Raw genomic sequence first — 25528 nt, forward strand, 5'->3', positions numbered from 1 at the left:
TAAGGCGTTTTTAGCCCAAAAAAACGACATAGTATAGTATGGCGTTTTTAGCCCGAAAAAAAACGACAAAGTATAGTAAGGCGTTTTTAGCCGAAAAAACGACATAGTATAGTAAGGCGTTTTTAGCCGAAAAAAAGAGACATAGTATAGTAAGGTGTTTTTAGTCCGAAAAAAAACGACATAGTATAATAAGGCGTTTTTAGCCGAAAAAAACGACATAGTATAGTAAGGCGTTTTTAGCCCGAAAAAAACGACATAGTATAGTAAGGCGTTTTTAGGCTGAAAAAAACGACCATGTATAGTAAGGCGTTTTTAGGCCGAAAAAATCGACCATGTATAGTAAGGCGTTTTTAGCCCGAAAAAAACGACATAGTATAGTAAGGCGTTTTTAGGCCGAAAAAAAACGACCATGTATAGTAAGGCGTTTTTAGCCCGAAAAAAACGACATAGGCGTAAGGCGTTAGTAAGGCGTTCGGTTTCAGTTCTCGGCACGTCACCGTCACGATCTCCCCTTTACCTCCTCATTTATTGGGAAATCTACTACATAGGTGTTTCCAACCTAAAGGGTGGGGGCTGTTGAACACACACTGAACTTGTTTGACTGTGTGTGTGTATGTGAGTGCAAATTACGTACATGTGTGCAATTGTTACAAAAACATCACGTTGCAGCTGGTATTGATGGCTCCATTCACTGTCCAACCTTGCTCACTGTTTCGTCTTCACACTTATCTCTTCCCAACCACGTCCTCGGAAAGGTGGTTGCGTCCCTAAACTTCCACACAGTGCACCAAGCATTCTTGATTATAAAAGTGAGTATATAAGGGATAAAATGTGAGTCCATAATAAAGAATGTATCTTTATTAAAAGCAGAAGCGTTCTTCATTGCAGACATAGTCAATTAATGATTGCAAGCATAAGCGTTCTTCTTTGCAAGCATAATCAATCAATCAATCAATCTAATAAGCGAATGTATGATGACTAAAAATAATCAATCCATCAACTATACCTGGTCGTTTTTTTTCCAGCTAAACACGCCTTACTACACATGGTCGTTATTTTTCAGCTAAAAACGCCTTACTCTACATGGTTGGTTTTTTTCCGGCCAAAAGCGCCTAACTATACATGGTCGTTTTTTTTCGGCTAAAAACGCCTTACTACACATGGTCGGGTTTTTTTCAGCTAAAAACGCCTTACTCTGCATGGTCGTTTTTTTCCGGCCAAAAACGCCTTACTATATATATATATGGTCGTTTTTTTCGGCTAAAAATGCCTTACTACACATGATTGTTTTTTTCAGCTAAAAACGTTAGTCTACATGGTCGTTTTTTATTTCGGCCAAAAACGCCTTACTACACATGGTCGTTTTTTTCAGCTAAAAACGCCTTACTACATACACATGGTTGTTTTTTTTTCAGCTAAAAACGCCTTACTACACATGGTCGTTTTTTTCAGCTAAAAACGCCTTACTATACATGGTCGTTTTTTTGAGCCATTTTTTTCCGGCTAAGATATAAAAGATAAGAAAACCTTTATTAGTCTCGCAATGGAGAAATTCCCGATTCACAGCAGCAAAGTTATGAAAGGAAGAAGTAGAACAACAAAATATAGGAGCTGCTGGAAAGGCAGCCACTCACGCGGCGCCATTTTGAAGTCAAAATAACAAAAATAACACAACACAACACATAGGACACAGACAGTCGTGCAATCTTCACCACTTTTCTGCATACACTTTGTGGTCTGAAGCAGTTATAGATGAAAGAGGAGAGGATCAAAGTGTCCTTTCACTAATGCATGACAGGTCAATTTAAATCATATTTAAGTACCCTATCACTTCATGTTCATTTCTCTCCTCCAAGTCATGGCCCTCACTTACGTTCCCGAGACTTGCACTGTAAACAATACAATGTTAGCTTCGGCTACTGCGTTGATCGCATGACTTCTAAACACACAATAAAAGGGATGCAAATAGAAAAAAAAGAGGTGATAAACTTACCTGTGGAGAAATAATCTTGCTAAAGCTAATTGTCTCCGAATCCTCTCAGCTGCCTGAGGTTTCTTTGCTTCGCTACTATTTGCTAGTCTTTAGCCCAGGGGTGGGCAAACTTTTTGGCTCGGGGGCCGCATTGACTTTTAAAATTTGACAGAAGGGCCAGGTCAGCACGAGCTATGGTACATTAAAAAAAAAATGCATTTGTTGACAGTCCATATCAAACATCAACAGAACAAAAGCATGAAAGTACGGTATTAATATACTTTTTTTAAATGACAAAAGTGTTGTTGATGACCTATTTTAGCCTGTGCATCGCTGCAGATGAGTTGTGCTCAGACCAGTAGAAGTAGAGCGATACAGAGGTACTAGGTGGTCGAAAAGATTGCCCCCCCCCCCCGTGTTCTGCAACTTCAAGTCAATGCGCCACCTGGCGGTGAAATGCCTGTCATTACAAGTCCAATTGAAATGAATGCAATCATTCACATCGAACCTTAATTGTGGACCAACCTTCGGCGGGCCGGATTAAAAAGACCAACGGGCCGGATTCGGCCCGCGGGCCGTAGTTTGCCCACCACTGCTTTAGCCCAAATAAGCGATGGACATGTTTTTATTCATATCTCCTTCCTCTGACAAGATGGGGCCAAAGACCGGCGATTTTTTTCGCAGGTCATTTTCCTCTGTCAGGGCATAATGACAGCTTTAACAAACATGACAAATGTTTTTGTTTTGAATTAAAACCGTTCTACTTTCCTAGTCTTTTGAACACAAATATTTTGTCTGTCAACCAAGCACAGAGTATAAATATTATTTTACTTTAAGTACACTCTCCCCTTTTTGTTTTTCAAGTGGCACACAAAACGTTGGCAAGGCAGGATAGTCCTGGTTGATCCCGGTTAGCAGTCAGAAGCCGCGCTAATGAAGGGCACCAACTCTTTTTTGGCATCACTACAGCTGCTGCTTGTAAAGAGTAGCAATGGAAGGGTGGGTACATGGTGGGAGTGGCTTGTTTTTATCTCCAGCAGACAATAAATACACTGTGTCCAACTTCGGCGACATCAACATTCGCAGCGATAATGACAGGCAACCGGCCTCATATCTTATCTTCGAGCCAGGTAGCGGAGTACCTGCGGGGGTGGAGGGAGGTTAACCGTAGCAATAACCAGCCAATGGGAAGCCTCTCTGGTCTGACTCTGCAAGTTAATGGAGAACGCCACTGGAGACGGGAAGTCGTTGGAAAAGTGAAAAGCACTTTATGGCACACCTGAATGCCCCGGCGTTGGGTTTCCCGTCCCACTCCCAGTGGGAGAAGCCCATTACGGGGCCGTAACACAGGGTGATTGCAAGCAGGGCGACAGAGCTCAAGTGATGTGAGCGACAACATCACGTCCGCCATTCATTAGGTGACCCGAGGGGGATCCCTGCGGGACGTTCTGGGGTTACACTGAAGAACCAGACCTGGTCCACATAAGACTTTCTCAAGGTGTAAGAGTTCACAGTAAGGATGGGCATTGGGGGGGAAAAAAAGAACATCCAGTTTGTTCATTTTATATCGGAGAAAAGTGCATTTTATAAATGCTCGGGACCACTTTGGTGCAGAGGCTGGGTGAAGTCATGCTGGCTTTACTGACCTTGCTAGACTCGCAGCAACTTTGCTCGTCAGGCTAAACTGGCAAACAAATTCATTATGCTACAGTATCTCACTCAACCTGGGCAAACTTGTTAGTGCGGGTAAACTCATGCCAACCCAACCATTTTGGGTAAACTCGTGCTTATTCCACTTCCGTGGATAGACTTAAATACATTCAGTAGCCTTGGTAAACTTGGTAAGCAACTAACGTCCCTTGCCTGGGTAAATTTGAGCTAACTTAATTAAATAGGCAGTGCAAACTCGCATAAACTTTGCTCCCAAGGGTAAATTCTTGCAATCGTTGCCAACTTATGGAAACAGGTGCAACTTCACCAGCCTGGGTGAACTCATGCTAACTTTGCTAGCCCAGAAAATTCTTTCTGAATGTTCTGAACTCCCATTTCCATGTGAATGTTTTATCTAGTAGAACAGTATTTTACAATAGAGTTGATGTCATTTTGCTTCTTTAGACAGCAAACTAGGAGAGGCGGAATGGACAGCATGTGCTGGTTGGAGTAAGAGTGCTCCATTTTGCGTCATTGCTTCCAGATGCGACTAATCGACCATCATTCACACAATCGACAGAATTTGGAACGATCAAGGTTGGCGACGTCGTAACCAGCAGTGCGTTGCGACATGACATCATCAAGCCTCTAAAATTGAAACCAAATTTATCCCTCGAGGGCTGAAGTCCGATAAGTCACCAGCAGTTGACGCCGTGTTTGGAAGGGGTATATTTACCTGCTGGCAGCAAGTCAAGGACGATGCGGCTGCAAAGTGTTTTGGGGGCAATGAAAACGAATGAAAAAAAGACAAATGGGTCACATGACATGACAAACACACGCCAGGTCAGTTTCTTCACATTTTTTCAATCTTACACCAAACTACTTTCAGTAACATAGGTCATTACAGAACTGGAGAGATGTTCTGATCCCTCCCATGAAATTTGAAATCTGTGTACAAAACAAACTGACATTCACAAGTCTAAAGAAAACTCCACGCGCCGTGATTTACCGCTAGCTTCCAACTTCAACGAGTTACGCCTCTGTGGTGGTTACGCACACATTTCTGGAGTATATTGCCAATCCCTGTTTCAGGTAACTGTCAAAATTGCCATACCTGTGGAAGCTGTTCCTGTTCCCTCCCTTTGGTCCCTCGCTGTGATCAGGAGATGACACTCTTTCTTGGTCGCTCCTGTCACCGACCAAATGCCACACAAATTGTGAAGCAGGGGATTTCGGTGACCTTTCCAATGGTCTGCGCTAGAACATGCTGCCTTCATACAGACTGTCACCCCTGTTGTTCATGCCGGCACAAGACTCCGAGCGCCGTTTTCCGCAACATTTTTCATGCTTCCGTGCTGCACCAAAAATGAGCACCTATAATGTCACCCCAGCATTTTGGTCAGCGAGAATAAAAGGATGAGCGTGTTCTGCTTTAAAAAAAACTAAACAAAAAAAAACAACTATATATTTCACACCATAATCCATCCATCCATTTTCCGAACCGCTTGATCCTCACTAGGGTCGCGGGGGGTGCTGGAGCCTATCCCAGCCGTCTTCGGGCAGTAGGCGGGGGACACCCTGAATCAGTTGCCAGCCAATCGTAGGGCACACAGAGACGAACAACCATCCACGCCCACACTCACACCGAGGGACAATTTAGAGCGCCCAATCAGCCTGCCATACATGTTTTTGGAATGTGGGAGGAAACCGGAGCACCCGGAGAAAACCCACACAGGCCCGGGGAGAACATGCAAACTCCACACAGGGAGGCCGGAGCTGGAATCGAACCCGGTACCTCTGCACTGTGAAGCCGACGTGCTAACCACTGGACTACCGGGCCGCCCTCACACCATAATAATGGTGTGAAATAAAAGTGAGTTTTTAGCGCACAATTGTACAAAATAGCAAACACTAATTAGCATTTTGAGAGTACACACATTATAGTAATTCAACAGAAAAAAAATAACAGGATTGAGAGAATTTAACACGTGCACTAGTCATAATTGAATTATCATCGAAAAATAAATCAGTTAACTTATTTTTTGCCTTCACGTGGCCTGCCAAGGATTTGAATGGTGAAACGTCTTGCGAACCATATGTCTTTTATCAGATGTGTTTACACGGTTATGAGAAGGTGAACAGTAGCTGGGGCAAGGAGTAACAAAAATACAATACAACAGCACTTTCACAACAAAATGTGGAAAATAAATAAACAAACAATACTCGTCATAATTGTTAAGAGTATTTTTTACAGTTCGTTTTGTCGTTATTTTACTTCCTGGAGACTCAAATGGCAGAGCAACGGCCCTGTCGCGTAATTAGTGCAACATGTCCGTCATCTTTGTGTCATGTGCCAGCTGACCTTCATATCGTTTGAAAATAGTTCATCTTGAATGTAACTCTGAATATGACATGTTATTCGCGACCACATTGTTATGTGCTTCCACAGAAGTGGACTAGCCTTCCAGGCTGACCCGCATCCCCGCGTCATTGTCGTTCATTTCCCCGTCAAACATGCCATCATGCCTCCTTCCTGTCAGTCAAACCCGGCCTCTCTCAATCCCTCGGTTCGTGTTCTCATGCTCCATTGTTGTTTTAAATAACATCTGATTAGCAGGCACAGCTTCCTAAAAATAAAAATGAGCTCTCTCGTCATATCTGCTCGAGAGTCTGTTTTTTTTCCACCCTTGATCCAGCTCCCCCCACCCCCATTTTTTTTCATGTTTTAAAACAGTTCCACTGGCTTTTCCAACAAAACTTTTATTTATTTCTACCCTGTGATATCTTCCTGGCCAGAGAGGATCACCGACTAAAAGCTCCATAGCTGCCCGAGGCAAAAACAGAGTGGCGTTCTCTGCACATAAATAACAGAAGCGTGGAGGAAGTCTGTGTGGTAGTCTGCTGCAGGAATGAAACCTTTGCCTCAGTCTGTCTGAATCTTGAAGGGCCATTCAGACGTTTGCTCGAAGGACACATTAAAAAAACAACAGAACATGAACCCAAGATGGACATCTGAGCGGCTCCGCGGTGGATACTGGAACAACGCCATCCGGTCTCAAGAGAATTTTAGTAGGAAACTTGACTAAATATGAAGCGTTACATTACGCTCAATTTTGCTGGAATACGGTTGCTGTATAAGACATTAAAGTGCTATTGCGAAACGCTTTCCAAACGTGGTGGACGTGAAAAGTAAATCATGGCAGAAATGTTTTATGGTCAAAATATGAAGCCATTTAGGGTGAGATCATTACTTTCGTTTTCAAGTCATGGTAAAATTAGGGTCTAGTGCGAGCTTACATACAATTTGACGGGGGAAAAATAGTTGATACTTGTGAATTTAAAAAACTAACGAAAAACAAACCAAAAAAAAATGTCCTACACAATGGCTAGCTAGGCGCTAGCTAAATAAATGTGACATGGCTTCGTGTATACTGAGAGCCAACAAACTGCTAGTTATTTTGGATACTGTACTAGTTACAGTACAGCATCAAAAACGTTGAAATATAATTTTAATGTTACACACTAAATACATAATGAGACCATTCGTCTGGCAAAGTCTCATTTGAATACTTTGCTATTCATTAGCGTCACTTCAAACTTTCAAGTCTAAAGTGGATGTCAACAAAGTGCCCTTGTTTCTATGACAAATGATTAGTCAGCAGCGATATTTTTGTTCTATATTTGTTCTCACGTGGTGGAGTCCGTCCAGCTGCCATGACTTTGAAGTAGGCTTTGGAGAGGCACGATTTAGCCGGCATTGTGTGCACAAAGCTAATTTATAGGGGCTGACCCTGACTCCTCTTTTGTGCCACAGCCATCTTGGAAAACAATGGCAGGAAGGCTCGAAACTTGAGAGGAACTGATTCTGCTGTTTTTTTTCCCTCTGTCTCTTTCTGCTCTTATTCAGCTGAGAATTTTCCCCCAGCGAGTAAAATAGCCCTGTTTTTTGTGTCCAACAGGAGCCATAAAGTGATGCCTAAGCATTCCATAGGCAGGCAATAGGGTTGAGTTTAACTGGACACATGGGGACAGTTGTTTTGTTGAGGAGGAGGGGAGGGAGCGGGCGAGGGAAGGCGGGGAAGCCACGGCCGCCTGCTGACCCAGCAGTGACCTGCCGGCCTCCTGGTGGAGGGATCAAGGCCTGGATGGGAGCCGGCTAAGGGTTAGAGGTTTAAGGGTAACAAATCAAGCAACACCTCGCCGGCATTCAAGCGTGCATAGCGGGTCTTTTTGGACCGCGCGAGTGCATAGAACAAATATAGAAATGCTTATTTTTATTCTCTGCGACGGAGACGGCTTCCGTTTTGGAAGTGAAATAGATTAAGGACAAGAGTGGAGTGGGGAGTGTACAAGTCTTAAGGAGCCAATCTTTTTACATCCGGAACACGGTGACGTTACTCTTTCAGTTGGGAAGCGTACAGTATTTCCAAATTCGATCAAAACGGAGACATGTGCTTGGAGTCAATATACAAAATTTGACACACCCCTTTTGTTTAATTATGAGGTGTTTGTTGTTTATACCAAATATCATTTGAACTTTTTCCTCGATCTTATTAAGAGGGGAAGTAAAAATAGTCTACAGGTGGTGGCAGCGCATCATGCTTTTGGGCTGTTTCTCAAACGCTTAGTCAAGTGAAGTGAATTATATATAGTTGGAAATTGGACAAAACTTGTGGGAAAAAAAGTGATAAAAATATGTCATGAAAATGCAACTGGAACATCTGAAACTTATTTGGAGTTAATCAAGTTAAATGGTGGCAGGCGAGTGCGGATTCTCATTTAACATGGGTTCGAAGTATAGTATAGAGCCACAGCCAGGTTACTGTAACGGGTGTGCTCACTTGTGCAACCACTTCAGTCGTTTATTTTCATTTTTACAGGTTGTACAACGCAAGTGTGGGAAAAGTTTTAAATCGATTAAATTGTGTGTGGTTTTTTTTTAACATCACAAACATCGATTAGATCCACTGTACACGTAACACTTTATTATTATTATTGTTATTTTTAACAGCAAATTGTGTCATGAGCCGAAGCCTATCCCAGTTGAATGGGATAGAGACGACTGGATGTCAGTCAATCGCCGGACATCGCCATAGAGAGACGTTATATTGCTTTGTATATACTATGACTCGAGCACCCTAATTTGATATTCTATTCCATGCTTTGACTTTGTGTTTTAGTGTAGGGGGGGACAGAAATCCTACATATGATCTAATAAATGACATCTCGTAGTGAAGTTCTGTTGCTCTCTTTGTACTTGTGATGCTCGTTTGTCAATGTTAGCACGAAGCGAGTTGACGGTGCCAAAAAGTGTCAAGCGTGTGGCAGCCTCGTCAAACATGAATCATTCTTTTTCAGGTTATTCCGGAAAACTTCTAAAAACGCTGACTGCCCTATTGGAAATGCATATCTGTGTCTAGAGTCAACTTTATGGTCATCTTTTTCAATTTTACAGGGCTCCACTTGTGTTTCTGTCATTAGCAGCGGCTCGTAAAAAAATAAAAATTTGGAGTCGTAAAGATGCGCTGTCAAACGGTCGCCGAAATTCCCATAAAGTTCAGGTGTTCCCGTGTACCTGTGAACGCTCACACAGAAGCAAAAGGAACCTCATCAAAAAGTCGACAGACACATTTTCTTCCTCCTTTGGGCAATTTCAGGATATCTGGCGTGCTGAACGTTAGCCAACATCTGCCCCTTAAATGCTCTGTTGAAGCCATTTTTTGAAAGAAATGACAAACATTCATTGGTTCGAATATGAAAATGTTTTTCATTACTTTTCCTTTGTGTCATTGACAGTCTTTGGGTTCTGGAATTCCAGTCGCACAAAACCAGCAATCGTGGAAATGAAAGACATTTTAATAAGCTGCTCAAATTCTATGATGCATCGCAAGCCAGATGTGGAACACGAAAGCATATCCAGTTCATAAATCAGACGCAGAAACAGTCCAGAAGATGAATTCATCGAAATCTCGCGAGGAACTTGATAACAGGGAAGAAAAAGGGTCACAGCGAGGCCGTGGCCTTAATCAGCCACCATTCTGCTCTCCCGCTTGGAGAGGGCAATGAGTGACGCAGGTGAGAGAGCCAGGCGTCCAACCAGCGGCCCCCGCCCCGCCAAGAACCGCACCTCGCTTATCTGCTTACGGAACGGAAGAGGAAGGTGTGACAAAGGCCAGGACTCTGGGCTGTGATAAGGAAAGGCCTCGTGTCCGAGCTCTGGTGCTCCATCACACCACGCCGTCCTTTGAGAGAGGCCAACCGGGGGCCACCAGTTGACCAGGAACCGGGGCACCTCTTCAATGTGGAGTTTTTTGGGGCCTATTTGTACTTTGTAGCAAAAGCCAAGCAGCCAGGAAAGTTGCGGCAGACGGAGAGTGAGGGTCAAGCGGAGTTCAGGGCGGCAGAGGTTTCCCACTCCCAAGCAGGAAAGCTAAATTACTTCCGGATTTCGGCGTCTACCCCCGGCGTTTCTGTTCCTACCCTTCCTGCGCCGCCATCCTCGACAATCGTTCCTCCCAACGTCGCCACCAAATTTATGTCCTCTCTCTTTAGCCCGCGACTGGCTCGTCAGTCCTGCTGGGCGGCCCGTCCGAGGACGACGATGTCCGTCGGGAAGCAGTCTTTGAGCAGGATGCCTCGGTCCCTCTGGCAGTCCAGCTCACCTATGAAACCGTACCAGTAGATAACCAGTCCCGGTCCAAATCTGAGGTACGCACAAAGAAAAATAGGGGAGAAAAGATGCTTAGTAGCAACAGGACGTAAAAGAGGAAATTAGAGAATTTATGACACAAAGCGTAATTACGTCTAAAGAGATATAAAAAGATACATGGCCAGCGAGTCAGATCCGTCAAAAATAAGGTCACAGAGTCTTTGATCGCCGTCCAGAAAACTCAAAGCAAAAAATCTCGTTGTCTGGCACGATCTCTCGAACAGGGTGATGGACACTTCATCACGTGACAATGGCAGGGAAATAACAATAATATGCGAAATAACAAAGCTCCACCAAGGCCTCCGGAACCTGTCATCGGAAGCCTTTGCTATATCGCAGAGCACGCAGAGTTCAGCGCAAAGCCTCAGACTTAAATGCCGCATGTGGCGGTTAATGCTCGCCAGTCCAACAGAATCCAGCTGTTTCATTCGCATTAGCTTTGAAAGACCAAAAAAAAAAAATGACTCGGTGAGCTTTGCCGGTTCCCAAGAGGTGTGAATGAGTTTCCAAGCAGCTGAGAAATCAGATTCAGACCATTTCAACACGGACGACTTCTATCTTTGATATTCCGCTGCCGCGCTCACATCTTCGCTGCGGTTTCTCGGGCTCCGTCGCCGCTCCTGCTGAGGGTCGGAGAAGCTCTTCACCGGGTACGTCTCTAGGATGACCCGAAAAAGGATCGCTATAAACCATCTTTCAAGCGCTTTATTGCACCCCGAAGAATCACAGGCGGACTGTCTGCCTCTCATTTTCTTTGAACGCCGGCCGCCCACGCATGAAGACATGTCACAGTTGCACTGTAAACCGCGAGCAACCTTCCTTCGCCGTCCCCGCGAGAAAAAGCGGGAGTCCTCAGGCCGCGCTGACAGAGCGGCCGTCCCAGACGCCGTCGACAGTTAACACCGTTGCGAGCCCCCCCCCCGGGACCCGGACAGGAAGCGGGCAAAAAAGGGCCACATGGCGCTGCGTGAGTTCAGCGGCGAGGTAAAGTACATAAAAACTTCATCCGGGGCCAAATTCATGTTGAAATACAGCCTCCCGAACCCGTTCCCTACGGTGTGGTTTTAATATCAACTTTGGGAATCTTTTCTATGATTATGATTTACAAGCCCTCAAAAGACACCTACGTGGTTGACCTTTACAACTTCAACAGCATATTTTAATAGCATATATTAAAAAAAATAAAAAATAACAGCCTGCTGTTCGAGCACATGTGACAGCTTGCGTATCTGCGTACAGTCTGGTGCCATTTCGACGAGGCCTTGAGCCGTATTCTCCTTACGGACGCATTAAAAAAAAAACGTCAGGGCATAAGCACGTGGCGGCGTTCCCATTTCCCCGAGAGGCCCGAACAGCAGTGCGCGCTCCCGTCCTGCGCCCCATCCCCGCATTCTAAACTTTTTACTGCGGCTGATTTATGGCGCTGTATCTATGGGCGAGCAGGCCCCGGAGAAAGCCCGCAGATGCACACGCCGCAAGTTCACCGCAATGTCACACGCATACCTCAGCCTCTCAGCGGCGCGGACCAAGTAGCCCCGCCGATTCCGCGGCGGACATGTTGCCGTCCGCCGGGGTCTTAATATGGAAATGTTATGGAGACGTAACGTAAACATTTACAAGAGATGACTTTTGTAAAGGGGTTACGTTTCTTATTTTATTCAGCTGCTGTGCAGTACGTAAGGCCCAAGGTGGGGGTGGGGGGGGGGGGGACACAGACGGAAAGGGGGGGGGGGCTGCGGCGAGCGAAGGGAAAGGTTAAAACTCTACATCAACAGATAAGACGGCGCGGGACGATACATCACGTACCGCGCCTGTCAAGGGGAGGGCGAGCACAAATTGAAAGGCGCAAAATTATCAACACCGGGGGAGCCGTGTCACCGAGGCCTTTCCATACGCTCAAAGAAAAATAAATGGACTTTGAATTATGCTCCGAATGAATCCTACTGGGATGCTGAGGTAAGAAGCAGACACTGGGGATTGAAACAACAACACCAGTGAGCGGGGAACGGAGTGGTCGGGGATGGGGGGGGCGTCACGGGCGAGCGAGAAGTCAGCACGATGAGATTGGAACTCAGGAAAAAAGCTGAATCACAAACAGAGTGTTGCAAAAGTACACGATATCGAAAGAAACTGTTCTCACGAGAATTTGGCAGGCTGCTTACAAACTTTTCAAAACTTGGTGTCAGGATCCAAAAAGGGCTCAGTTTTTATTTGGTAGTCGATTTTTCACAGAACATTGAAAGGTACTTTTGGCTACCTTGCGGTATAGAAACAAAAGCAGCAACTTTTCTTCAGTGTTGCCAGCTTGAAGAGCTTGGCACCGTATTGGGTGACATCTTTGACCATTTTTGCAATCTTACAAAAAAAAAAAAAAAAAAAGCACAGCGGAGAGAAGACAGGAATTCGGCCTGGTAATGATTTGGGATTCTAAGAATGGCATAAAGTGATTTCTTCTCATCATGTGAGCACAGTTTGAGAGTAGAGGGAAACAAAAATATGGTCACTGTAGGACACATTTTTTTGTGAATGTTAATGAAAGAGTGAATTATCGTTCATATGTGTGGACGTGGCATTTTTAAATGAGGGTGGCAGGAACAGCGTGGGAGTCGGGCACAATAAGATTCATGACCTTGCTCCTCATCCTTCATGCAGCCACCGAAATGAGAAATGTAATTCAGTCCAAATGCAGGCGATTGGAAGATCAGGATTTCACAAAGCTATGCTGCGGTCCTCACCGCAAATGTGGTCTTCCATTCACATCAAACGCTTTTGTCCAATCTGGCGCCGCCGTAGTGGACGAAAACTTTGACGGACACACAAAAGTTCACTCAAATTGCCAAATTCGGCAAAGAGAAATGACAAACCTAGAAAGAAGCAATGGATTGTCCAAAACATCAAGATTGGGCGACCAATCTTTTTTTAAAAACACTAAAAATACATCACCCGCATAGCACACAGGCTTATTTCAGCAATAATTTCGGTAGCTGGAGCCTCCACCTGAGCCCTCACTACAAAGGCGTCTTTGTTTTCGGCATCCATACATCAGGCAGGGAGGAAGCGCTGCCAAACATTAGAGCTTAAACCTTTTTTTTTTTTTTTTTGCGGGATGAAAAGCAAGTCAGTTCCTTCAAATAAATGGGAGAATTGAATGGGAGCTATTGAGGTACTGGAGGATGTTGAGAACGTGGCGGAATGTCATTGCTGTGAAGCAAATTGTTCCAAAACTGGTTCAACTGTGTCAATTTGGAGATCATTTGACACCAAAAATTGTATTTTTGAAGCCTAGAAATGAAAGAAAATCCAAAAGTACCATTTCCATCTCATTAGCTGAAAATGATGACGCATTATATGACAAAAATCAAAGTATAAGCCCTAATTTACCGTACGATGACAACGACTGGTGTGCATGCAGGTCAAGGCAAATTTGTAAAATTAAATATCTCATTCTCTTTTGGGCAGTTTTGTGCTTTCCATCGCTGTGGTATGGAAATGCAAAGTGAACGGTGGATGTGGTTTATCTCCCCCTGCCCCACGACGCGAAGGTATTTGTATGTTTGTGTATTGTGCTGATGGGTGAGCGCGTGAGGTGTGACGTGTGAGGTCGGATTGAGTGCTGGGGATTGTACGTTTCACTAATGTATACTCATCTGGGCGACTTATCAGTGCTAAATCAGATACAGGAAGATTAGCAAGCGTTATCTCGTTGCTATAGGAACAACAAACGGGGTCGAGGCATACCCCACCTGATTTAGGAATAATTACGCAATTTGTTTTATATAGTGAAAAGTTTTTTTTTTTAATAGTTCATTTTGAAAATGATTTTAATGAAATGCAGACGTATCACTGAGAACGCTCATTTCCAGATGACTCTACTTACTAATCAACAAAATGATGATAGATGAGAGGAGAAAGAGAAATCAGCAAAAATGGCTTGATAACTACTTCCAAAGAAATGATTTTAAAAATGCAAATTAATCCACTTTTTTTTTTGGTTTCCAAATATAACTGTTAGTCATTCTCCAGCGATTACAACAACATATGGGAACTCTTGTTTGACTTTTTTTGGCATAAGGAACGACAATTGTGACCATCAATTACCAATTCACACTGGATTTGAAGGAGTGATGGCCAAAATCTAAAAATCCCTCTTTTTTTTGTCCTAGAATGAACCTTTGACATGTGTCACCCCCCCCCCCCCCCCACTGCCTCCAAAGCTGCTCAAGCACATACACTCGCTGTTTTATCTCCCAATTGCAAATTCTCACTTTCTCTGACCCCCACAACCTCCCAGTGTGCCTGACAAAGCTGCCATTACCTCCGTCGCCTTCTCGCACTTACCTTCAAATCTTATCTCGTGCAGTTTGACTGACCCTTTGCCAATCAGTTCGCTGATAAATTGCTTCACACATTTTGGGCATGAAGAATCACAGAGCGATCTTAGAATAGAAAGATTTGTTTGCGGGTATTTGCTTGGAGTCCGTTTGGGGATTGTGAAATCCTTTTGACTGCACTACATTAGCAATAGATACGGGTCATGCTACAATTTGTTGTACTTGGACCAAATTTGGGTGGGTGGGTGGGGGATGTAATGGTGAATTGGTGTGCTGGTAGAGTGTGGCAAAATAATTTCAGATGTTGTGTTTGAGATATTAAAGACAAATATTGACAATTTTACCATTTGAAAACGATTCCTTTCATTTTGTCGGACAATTATGCGGAATTTTACATCATCAACATTTTAAAAGGAATCAATTAAAGTTGGAGATATGTATTGAGAAATAGTAGGATCCATGATTTCTTTTTTCCAATACAAAATGTTACGATATAAATTCTTAGGCTTAAAGATACTCATTGAGCAAAATGCAAATGCACTGACTCAAAATGTATCCCCCAAATTCAACTGTGGCGTCCTCATGTACAGCTCATCCGAAATATTTTGAAATCGAAGTGATGAACTATGTTGCGTTAGCGCAGTTCAGTCACGCTGCAGACAAACTGTCCAAATTTCGAATGTAATCGAGTACAGTTACATTTCCACATTGTTCCTGTACGAACTGAACCCGACAACTCAAGAAATCAAATGAACAAGACTTTGCCTGTATTTCAAATTGAGCACACGAAAATGGAATCTCTCGTACTTGTCGGACACCCCTCATCGGAATGCGCAATGCACTGAGAATAACGCTAGCAAAGGCTCATCCTTGAGACCGGATCTCTTCTCTTACATCATGAAAACGGCTTGACCATTCCAGTTATGACATGCTGAGTGAGAATTCATTAACACCTGATGCTGTGATCATTAAATGCTATAAAAGCCACCTTATGCAAGTGTGATGCCGCAATGATGAGAGGGTCAACGTAACAGCGCCGCGCGGTCCTGACATGCCCTTCTGATATCCAATACGTCCAGTATAAAAAGACGGATACAGTCAAACCTCGGTTTTCGAACGTCTGTGTTCTCGACCAAATTGGTTTTCGACCAAAAATTTAGAGTTTTTTATGCCTCGGATTACAACCGAAAATCGTTTCTCGACCAAACTGAGCGCACTTGAATGCGCCACTTGACTCCTCTCGCCTTCCTTACACGAGGAAGCGTTCCTCGGGTAGCGTTCCATTGTGAGCAGACGTGTTCAATGAAGATTTTTTTTTAAAAAGAGCGTGTTTTCGGTTTTCGAACAAATCAGTTTTCGAACAGCCTTCTGGAACGGATTATGGTCGAAAACCGAGGTATGACTGTATTTGAATTTCACCGAATCAAAATCGCGGCCATAGCCACATACAGTACATTTGACAATAAAGTTTATCCAATCCAATTCAATCCAATAGTGCTAATTTGATGAGCTGTTCACGGAGCGCCCCCACCCCCCTACGTGGCATTGGATGTGTTGGATGTCTCTGAGTCTCGGCGTGGAGATGAGAAGCTCCCCGCGGTGGGGATCGGATGTGCAGACAGAGAGGAGCGCCGTGCCGAGGGGATACATGCTCCTTTAACCTGTTATTGTGAATGCCCCCCCCCCCTCCCCTTCCCCAGCAGCCCTTGCTGATAATTGCCTCACGTCTCTTGGGGAGAGGCGGTCAAAAGGAAGGCAATGGGGGACGAGCGTTTTGAGACGGCCTCACCTCCTCGGCCCCGCACGGCCCCGGTCCTAATCCGACCCGTAACCCTGGCGGCGAACATGTTTTCAATTTAGGATGCTCCCCCGCCGAAGCCGCGGCTCTAATCAACAGCAGTTTGTACTGTAACCCTATATCTGGCCCTTGCTAGGGCAGCGTCAGGCTGACCGGGCGCCTGCAAACCTGATGTGTCCAGCTGAGTGTTAAGTGTGTGCATGCGTCTGTGATATCGAGTGTATTATGTCAGGTCGCGGGAAGTGCGCCCTATACGTCCACATATTGCTGTGATGTGCGCGGAAGCATGCGGATCGCACACGATAAACAGCCTGGCAGATGAAAAAGTGCCACGTCATTAACTCAACTCAACTGTATTTCTGGAGCATGTTAAAACAACCAGGGCTGTATACAAAGTGCTGTACGTGCACAACAAGAAACAATAACTTGATAACGAAGACGGTAGAAAGCACAAAACAGTCAAACTAAGATCAAGTCTGAGTCATGCTGAGTCAAAAAGCCAAAGAATACAACTAAGTTTTGAGACGAGTTTTAAAGATGGGCAGTGAGGGGGCTCGCCGAATGTTCAGTGATCTTTCAAAAACGAACTCCAGATTTTGACTGCTAATAAACTGTAACCTTGTTTAGGCTACAAACAAGAAGCTAAATTGCACAGAATCTGCATTTTCGCCCAATAAAGTGCAATAAAGTGTAATCAGTCTACTCAAGCGGCCCGGTAGTCGAGTGGTTAGCACGTCGACTTCACAGTGCAGAGTTACCGGGTTCAATTCCAGTTCCAGCCTTCCTGTGTGGAGTTTGAATGTTCTCTCCGTGCTCGCGTGGGTTTTCTCCGGGTACTCCGGTTTCCTCCCACATTCCAAAAACATGCATGGCAGGTTGAGTGAACACTCTAAATTGTCCCTAGGTGTGATTATGAGCGCGGATGCTTGTTCGTCTCTGTGTGCCCTGCGATTAGCTGGCAACCAGATAAGGGTGTCCCCTACCGACTGCCCGAAGACAGCTGGGATAGGGTCCAGCACCCCCCGTGACCCTAGTGAGGAGAAAGCGGTTTGGAAAATGACTGAATGAATGAAATCTTCTCAGCATTTTTCCCTCATGAGTTGATGTGCAAAACCTCCTGGCCCAAATGTTTGAATAAGCAAGTTTGGCTAGTTGCAAAAATCAAACTTGTCCTCAAGTAAAATTCTGTCTACACCAGGCAGAAATTTAGTCAAGCATTGAATTGGATTCGTTTGTAGTTGAGCTATTGCTGCCAAGAAAACATCTTACACTTTATGGCCAGCAAACCACAGAATGAATCTCTCCGGTCTTTACCGAGAGCGAACTAGAAAGCTGGGCATGGTAAAGCAGGTGTGAATATTTGCCCTCTTCGTCCACCACTATAACCCCCTGCCCCAAAATTAGAGCGTGGCCTCTAATGTGTCCCTGGAAGAGAGAGAGAGAGAGAGAGAGAGAGAGAGAGAGAGAGAGAGAGAGAGAGAGAGAGAGACAGAAAAAAAAAAACAGAACAGGCCTGGCTTTCGTCCAAGTCAGCACCTTTGGAAGTGCAGTCGTGTTACCGCCACTAAATCAACATGTCAGCACCCGGCCTAGGAAACTTCTTCACCCAGACTCCAATGCTTGCAGCTACCCCACACACCTAATGAAGTGGTGTGAATGCCCATCTGTCTGGCGGGGGGCTCCATACAAAGGAGGACGAAGAAATCCATACATTTTGTGTTTTTATTTGAACGGAAGACGGACGCAAAACAAAGTAGCTATTAGTGGGTTTCGGCCACCCGGGGGCTGTCGACCTTGGCCTCTGATTCCGAACTGTCCCCAGGTTGAGGGGCGAGTTTTGGGGATGGACACAACCTGGGGGTGGGCACGGAAAGCCGTGTGCTTACTCTGCACTCTTGTTTACATTCCTGAGGGTAATTTTAGCCCCGGGGGGGTGGAGAAGGGAAGGGGGTCTGACATGTCGTTGGGGATTGTCAGTAGTCGACGGTGGTACATAAGACTTCTCGGTGGTACATAAGAAAAATATATCAATGAAGACCCAGGGGGTGGGGGGGGGCAAACAAAACACTATATATTGTTTGTTTGGGTAACACGGTGAATTTAAAATTTCTTCAAAGCAGTCTGGTCAGATTTAAGACCTCTAATTTAGCAAAGGTGACCAATGGAGTTGGTTCATTCGTACACAAGAAGGTTTGCCTTATAAGTATTAAACAAGGTGATTGTGAGGGTAGAGTCATTAAAAATTCCAGATAATAGAAATAAATGACAATAAATGACAATTTGATAGTATACATATCTTGATACATGCGATCGGACTCAAGGGCAGGAGGAGGATTTGATTCAAGATGATACGATTCGAGAGGTCGCAAGTCGACCATAATTTTACAATAGGGATGCACTTGTATTACAGTTGTGGCATTTCCTTTCAAGATAGGCGCATCAGTTACTTTTTGTCACGTTTGTTAACAGGTGACAACATGTGCAAGCTCTCCAAAGCAACATCAAACGGATTTCAAACTTTTCGATCGTCTTTTGACAGGTCATATTGAAACCGATTCCTTATGCGGTGAGTTGCTATATTCGCATATTTTCAATGGAACAGATTTTCCAATTCAAATTGGATTCTCATTCCACCCCTAAATAGCGATAATATTTTGTTGTGTACACTGCAATTTTTTTCATGATCATTTCAACGGTTGATTGAAGGATCAGGTACCGCTTTTGAGGAAAATGAAGGCCTGAATTCAGGAATATGAAATTCCCAACGGAAGACCCCAACCAATGATAACAGTAGAAGTCACTGCTGCATCCACAGCGAGGTGGGCAAGGTGCTGCCATTGATCAGTTGTAAATACACAAAACAGCACGACGATGGTTCCCAATTTTAGCGCAAGGGAGGCTTGATCCGTCGACTCGAAAAGAGTCGCAAGGTGTGTCGAGGAGAACGGACCAACCGCAGTGTCGGGACGAGGCAGCTCAAGCCTCTTGTTTTCACAAAGTTTCAAGGCGCAAATCTAATTTCGTTGTAGTTTTAAAAAATTTGCTACGCAAACAAAACAATAATCCCGGCTCAGGAATCGCCTGCTGGGATTTGTCTCTTTATTACTCCCAGCTCTAGTCCCCCTCAAAGGCCGCAGAATGTCTGCGTATTTACAATGTTCCGAAGACAAGTGGAAGGGGGGGGGGGGGGGGTGGAATTGCATGACGGGGAGGGAAAAACACGACGACGAGCAAGAGACAGAGCTTAACGAAACTAATTAGGCGAGGGATCGGGATAGAAGTTAAATAGTGGGCTCCATGTAATGAAAGCAGCCGTGCAAGGGGACACAGAGGGGTCAGGCCAACACCAAACAGTGATCCTCAGGCAATCTGGTATTGATTTTCACTTGTTTGGGGATGAAGGTGGATGGCTGGAAAGGGAGGGGGGAGTCATGTAGCAAAAAGAGAGAGAGGGAGAGGGAAAGAGTCAAAGACAGATGCACAGCAAGAGTCTAAGGGTCTTCTGAGTTGTCAACTTGACAGTTTAACCCCTTTTGGAGGAGAGCAAACAAACCAGGGAATCACTTGGACTGACAACGTTGATCCGTCATCGCGATGACAACGCAAAGCCCCACATAGTGCCTACAAAGGAGAGGCATCACTGTGTATGTGTGCGTTAGTATGGCAATCATGGGGGGGCGCAAAAGTACATTCCCTAAGCCTCGGAAAATCGGACTCTGCAACATTTGACAGGATGCTAATGCTCGGGATTTGCTATTGATTTGACTTTGAAATCAATGCATGTCCTCTAATGCAGTCCGATTTTGATTTAACACGCCCCCCCCAATATATATACAGGTATATATATATAATAAATGAAATGTGGAAGTGGAGGAACAATGCCAGTTGGTGGCGTTTTTGCACCATAATACACTGCAGTTTGCCAACGACCAATAACCTTCACAGAAGAACAAGATAGGACAAAACGTAAGATACGGTACAGCTGAATTTTTTTGCTCACATTTTCTTTTCTAAGTTATGTGGAATGCAAATGTTATTACTGCATGTGTTTTTTGTAGAATATTACTGTTGAATGCATTTTTTTTCATGGAAAACAACTAAAGCATTTTGGCGTTTTATTTGGAGGGCGGCGGCTAGAACGAATTACTTTACTTTCCATTCAGTTCAATGGAGAAAAAGGATTTGCGATATTGATGTTTTCTCAGATATGAGAGTGTGGTCACGGAACACATTAAACTGGTACCTCAAGGCATTGTGCCTCATAAAAAATGTATTAAATAAAACCATTACATAAGAACATCAAAAATAAAAACAGTTAATTAAAATGAAATTTGATAAAATTAACAAAAAAGTAAATAAAATGCATCTGATAACAAATCATGATTTTTTTTCTTATAACTGGGTTTATTTTTTTTTCAAGGTCCTCTTCCTGTGTATTTTTTTTTCTTATCATAATAATCTTAAATCGCAATGAACAATATGATATTTACTATACAGAAATGTTTTTGTCTTCCAGGGCAGAATTATGCTGAAATAATGGCAAATGAACCATGAATGAACATGTCAGCATTTATCTCCCCAATTAGAGGAGTTAACTTACTAAACTCTTTGACTTGCAGTCTTTTTAGCGTTCACACCGACAACTTCCCAAAATTCATGTGGCGTATGTATAAGTCAGCAAGGCATAAGATGGAGAACACAAACCCGGGACCTTTGCACTGTGAGGCGGATGTGCTAACCGGTCAACGACCATGCCGCCCATATTGCAAACCAATCTGTGGTTTTCCATGTGTATGAAATGCGCTGGATAAATAAAGCTGCCTTGCCTTGATCTTTTCATGTTCAAACATCCATCCAACCATTCCGCAAACTGCTTGTGATATGTAAACCATGTGGACTGCACTTCCTTAGCACCCAACTGCTCCAAAAAAAAAACAAAAAACAAAAAACAGCATTTCATGATCTTCAAAACCTCACTTTCCTTCTAGGACTCTCGTTGCTTTGTCAGATGGCCGCAAGGTACTTCATTAGCTGTGCCGCCAGCCCCACAACTCCATGACATACTTAAAAAAACAAACACACTCCCAAAAGGCTGTCCACGTCAGAATTGGAGCGACCCTTATTGTCCCCATTACCGCCTGGGGAACGCTCCATCGTGTCGGATGCTACGGGGGTCCCTTCACTTGTCAGGAGTCGTCAGACAGATAGTGAGTTTGGACACACGCACAGTTGACAGGTAATCTGAGCGTCTTCAATTAGCCCAATTAGGGCTGTCATAAACAATTCGATAAGCGCTCGAGCAACACAAACAGATAAACACAGGCACAAGTGCACAGGCGTACACACCGCCGGGGTATTAATGAGAAGGGTAATGGGGATGTAAGCGGACGCTTGGCTTGTCGTTTTGTTTCAAGAAGCTGTGGCGTGTGTGTGTGTGTGTCCATCTAGAGGGCCCCTCCTTTGCGTCGCTCTGAGCTGCGCACTGCCGGCTGCTACCTGGTCACTTCAAATTGCGCCATCTCCTTTCATTAGCACGTTGCCGGCTGAGAATCTGAAAGGCTGTGACAAAATTCATTTGAGCCGAGCGGGAGCAGATTGCCTGGAGCAGGTGCTATAAGGGAGATAAAACAAAAAAGCAGCACCTCTGCTGCGGGCGCGCGCCACTGTACGCGGTTGCGGCGTGCTTTCGGTTGGCGTGCGTGGGTGGGTGCGTGGTGGTCGCTTAGCCCCGCTCTTCACATTCGGTTCTTGTCCTTGCTACGGTAAATAGGTAATGACATATAAGTGCTTTCGGGGGGGGGGAACGGGATCGGGCCAGTGCACACTTTTGCAAAGCTGTGACGAAATCTAAATATTGTTTCTAGCGTGACTAAACAGGGCAACGCCTAAGCGGCGAGGGGGACGTGTGACAGCACTAGCAGTGTTTGATTTGGTCTCCCCTTCATATTATCTTATCGCAGTGCAAAGGTGACACCCACTCGGCTTTTGTCCTCAGACTGTTCCATCTACGCGCGTTTCTCCAGGCGCAGAGTGGCTGACACGTTTCGGCGCGAGCTAATCTTGAAAAGAACGATTTCACAAACACAAGACCCGAGCGGCGCTCACATGAATATTTGAACAAGGCCCCGGCGTCAACACCGCCGAGATCGCACATGCAAAGGTTCTGAAAATGGCGCGACATCAAGCAACAAGGCTGACACTTTCAGCGCAGTCCTTAGAAGCTTCTCACTGGGTTTTCGGTGGGCAACCTTGGACCGCTTTTTGAACGGCGTCGTTATCTCGAGTGGTATTGGTGCGAGACACCGACATCAAATAGGACACTTTGGCAAAGGCAAAATACGCACGCCATTAATGAGTTCTACTTTTATGCGACCAAAGACTGTAGAATTCCATCACTGTCGCGAATAGAGCAGATTGTCGCTCGTCTGTGTTACTTTCAACCAAGTGATGACTACAAGTTTTATCATGCTGCATTTTTGACCTCACAAAGCAGCTTTTGAAGCTTCACAGAAAAATCCTCCTAAAAAATAAACGGCTTTGCGAGAGGTGTATGAAAATTAAGAGTAATTTCAAAGTGGTGACCGCTTTGATTTTTTTTTTTTTTTTTTAAACAGTTAATTTTGTAATGAAACACAACATTTTGTAACATTCCTGAAATACTGAGAACGGGTTTCATGACACCCGGTTTACAGTCTTACAAGAGTGAAGTTGTCGTGACTTTTCGGCTTGTCCGATGGGGTCACCACAGTGAGTCATTCACATGATTTGTTTGGCACACTTTTTTTTTTTTACATCAAGGTGAAGAAAGGTGCAGAGGGTCATTACTTTGTTTTCAACAAATGAATAAGAAAAGTTTTGAACTGATTACGTCGCATATTTAGCCCTTTCATGCATCCTGTAACCCAATAACATGATAAGCTGTCCCCGAGAGGGTTCATGTGTAGTTCGTGTATCAGTTGTAAATACTGTTAATATTAACTAATGTTGGTAAAATGTTGTGCTCAAACAATTCCCCACTCTTAATTTTATTTTAAAATATTCATTTTAAAGCCAATGCCTAAATTTACCTTCCAACTGACTGCTTTCAGAAATTTCAGAATTTACGTGACGTCTGCAATGCAACCCAAAGATAAAAAGGGGGCCAAAAAAACAAACAAAGCGAAGAGCCATCACCGGGGAAGTTGTAATGGGAAATTGCTCTGGCAACTATTTGTTCAAGCACCAGATTTATTTCGTCTTCATGCCAACCCGACGATCCCCCTTTGGAAAACAGGGCAGGTTCCTCCTAATGAGTAATCTATTTCCAAGCAGTCGTGTCTGAGCATGACAGTTTACAGAGAAGCTTGAAGAACTGGTAATTACCAGTGTTACGGGGCAATTAATGCATATTACACTGCAGCACTCATAGCGATGACTGTCAGCTCCCCAATAAAAATGAGCACTCTTCAGCTAAAGGGTGACATTAATTGGGCCCTTAATGACTATGCAGAGGAACCAAGCCAAATAGGAACAAAACAGTGGAATCACTTTGACTCAGGCAGAGGGCTGGAAATTGGACTAAAAATGAGATTAATTGCTGTCGGGGAGGGGAGGGGATATGGTGGGGGGTGTGGGGGGCTTGAAATTATAGGGTGCAGAGAGAGCAAGGGGTGGAAATACAGATGACAATTCAATTAATTATTCTATCATGGATTTTCAATCCAGACCATGAGGCTATTGTCTATTTCGCAGCTCTTTGTCTTGAGGTCTTTGAACACCTGCGGTATTAAGTGCCGTGGAAAAGTATTTGTCCCCTTCTCAAGTTTTCTTTTTTTTTTTTTGCACTTTAAAATGATCAAGTAGATGCAAACATCAAATGCAAATATCAAATGAAGGTAACCAAAGTAAACTCTTTTTAAATGAGGATTTTATTTATTAAGGAAAAAAAACCCAAATCTAAGCTGCCTGGTACAGTGTGAAAATGTACTAACCCTCAAATTCTAATAACTGGTTGGCCCACCCTCAGCAGCAACAATCAAAAAGAAGAACTGGCAATGAGTCGTTCACATCTCATATTTATGCCCATTCTTACGCTTCTTATTCGCCGAATCGCTTTAATTCAGCAACACTGGAGGGTTTAAAAGCATGAACTGCCTTTTTAAGGTCATGTCGCAGCCTTTCAATCAAATTCCCATCCGGACTTTGACTAGGCTATTCCAAAACCTTCATTCCCCGCAACAATCATCGAAAGTCCAAGTCCTGAAGAGCAAAGCAACCCATCAAAGTACCACCACCGTGCTTAATTATTAGTATGATGTTATTTTTTCTGAAATGCTGTCTAAAATTTACATTACAAGACACACACCTTCCAAAAACTTTGTCCTGTCAATCCATATAATGTATTCCACAAAATCTTGGGAACCATTCAAATGTTTTCTTTTTCTGCAAAGGTAAGACAAGCCTTGATGTTCTTTTTTTTCAACGGTGGTTTTGGGGCCTTGGAGCTCTGCCATGGATGTCATTTTTGGCAATCTTTTTTTATTGTTGAGCTCTTGAGGTCATTTTAGTAGGCTGGCCATTCCCAGAAGGTCTATCACGGTTCCATGTTATCTACTATTTGAAGATTTGAGGACGCCTCTCACTGTGGTTTGCTGGAGTCTAAAAGCTTTAGAAATTCCTTTGTAAGCCTTTCCTGACTGATAGATGTAACTTTATTTCACATCTGTTCTTGAATTTCTTTGGATTGTGGAATTTTGTTCTAACTTTATATGTATATACAGTATCTTTTGGCTACCTTCATGTTGTCATAAAGGTTCTATTTAAGTGATGTCTTGAGTGCGATGTGAAGGTGATCAGGTTGAGTGTGTTCAGCGAAACAAACTCGGCTTACCCCAAAACTATGATTAGCTACAGTTAAGTCATGGTGTGAAAAAAAAAGGGGGGGGGCATGATATGTTTTTTCTTCTCACACAGGGCCACTTATTGTGAAAAGTTTTTCTTCCTTTATAAATATAACCATGATTTAAAAACTGCAGTTTTAGGTTGAAATGGTTTTGATGTTGGCGAATATTTACATTTGTTTGATTATC

At 44.0% G+C, this 25528-nt stretch overlaps 1 protein-coding gene across 1 annotated transcript in view; it reads right to left on the bottom strand.

Moving 5' to 3' along the window:
• Positions 1-9462: 9462 nt before the first annotated feature.
• The window catches only part of cdin1 (CDAN1 interacting nuclease 1), a 58208-nt gene continuing 42142 nt past the window's right edge, over positions 9463-25528 (bottom strand). The window contains exon 12 of the mRNA XM_086127522.1: positions 9463-10325. Within this exon, the coding sequence (XP_085983648.1) occupies positions 10190-10325 (136 nt within the window). The 3' untranslated portion in view covers positions 9463-10189. The remainder of the gene's footprint in view (positions 10326-25528) is intronic.

The sequence above is a fragment of the Hippocampus guttulatus genome, chromosome 13 (assembly GCF_054856545.1).
Source record: "Hippocampus guttulatus isolate MCC_2025c chromosome 13, RoL_Hgut_1.0, whole genome shotgun sequence".
NCBI classification, from domain to species: domain Eukaryota; kingdom Metazoa; phylum Chordata; class Actinopteri; order Syngnathiformes; family Syngnathidae; genus Hippocampus; species Hippocampus guttulatus.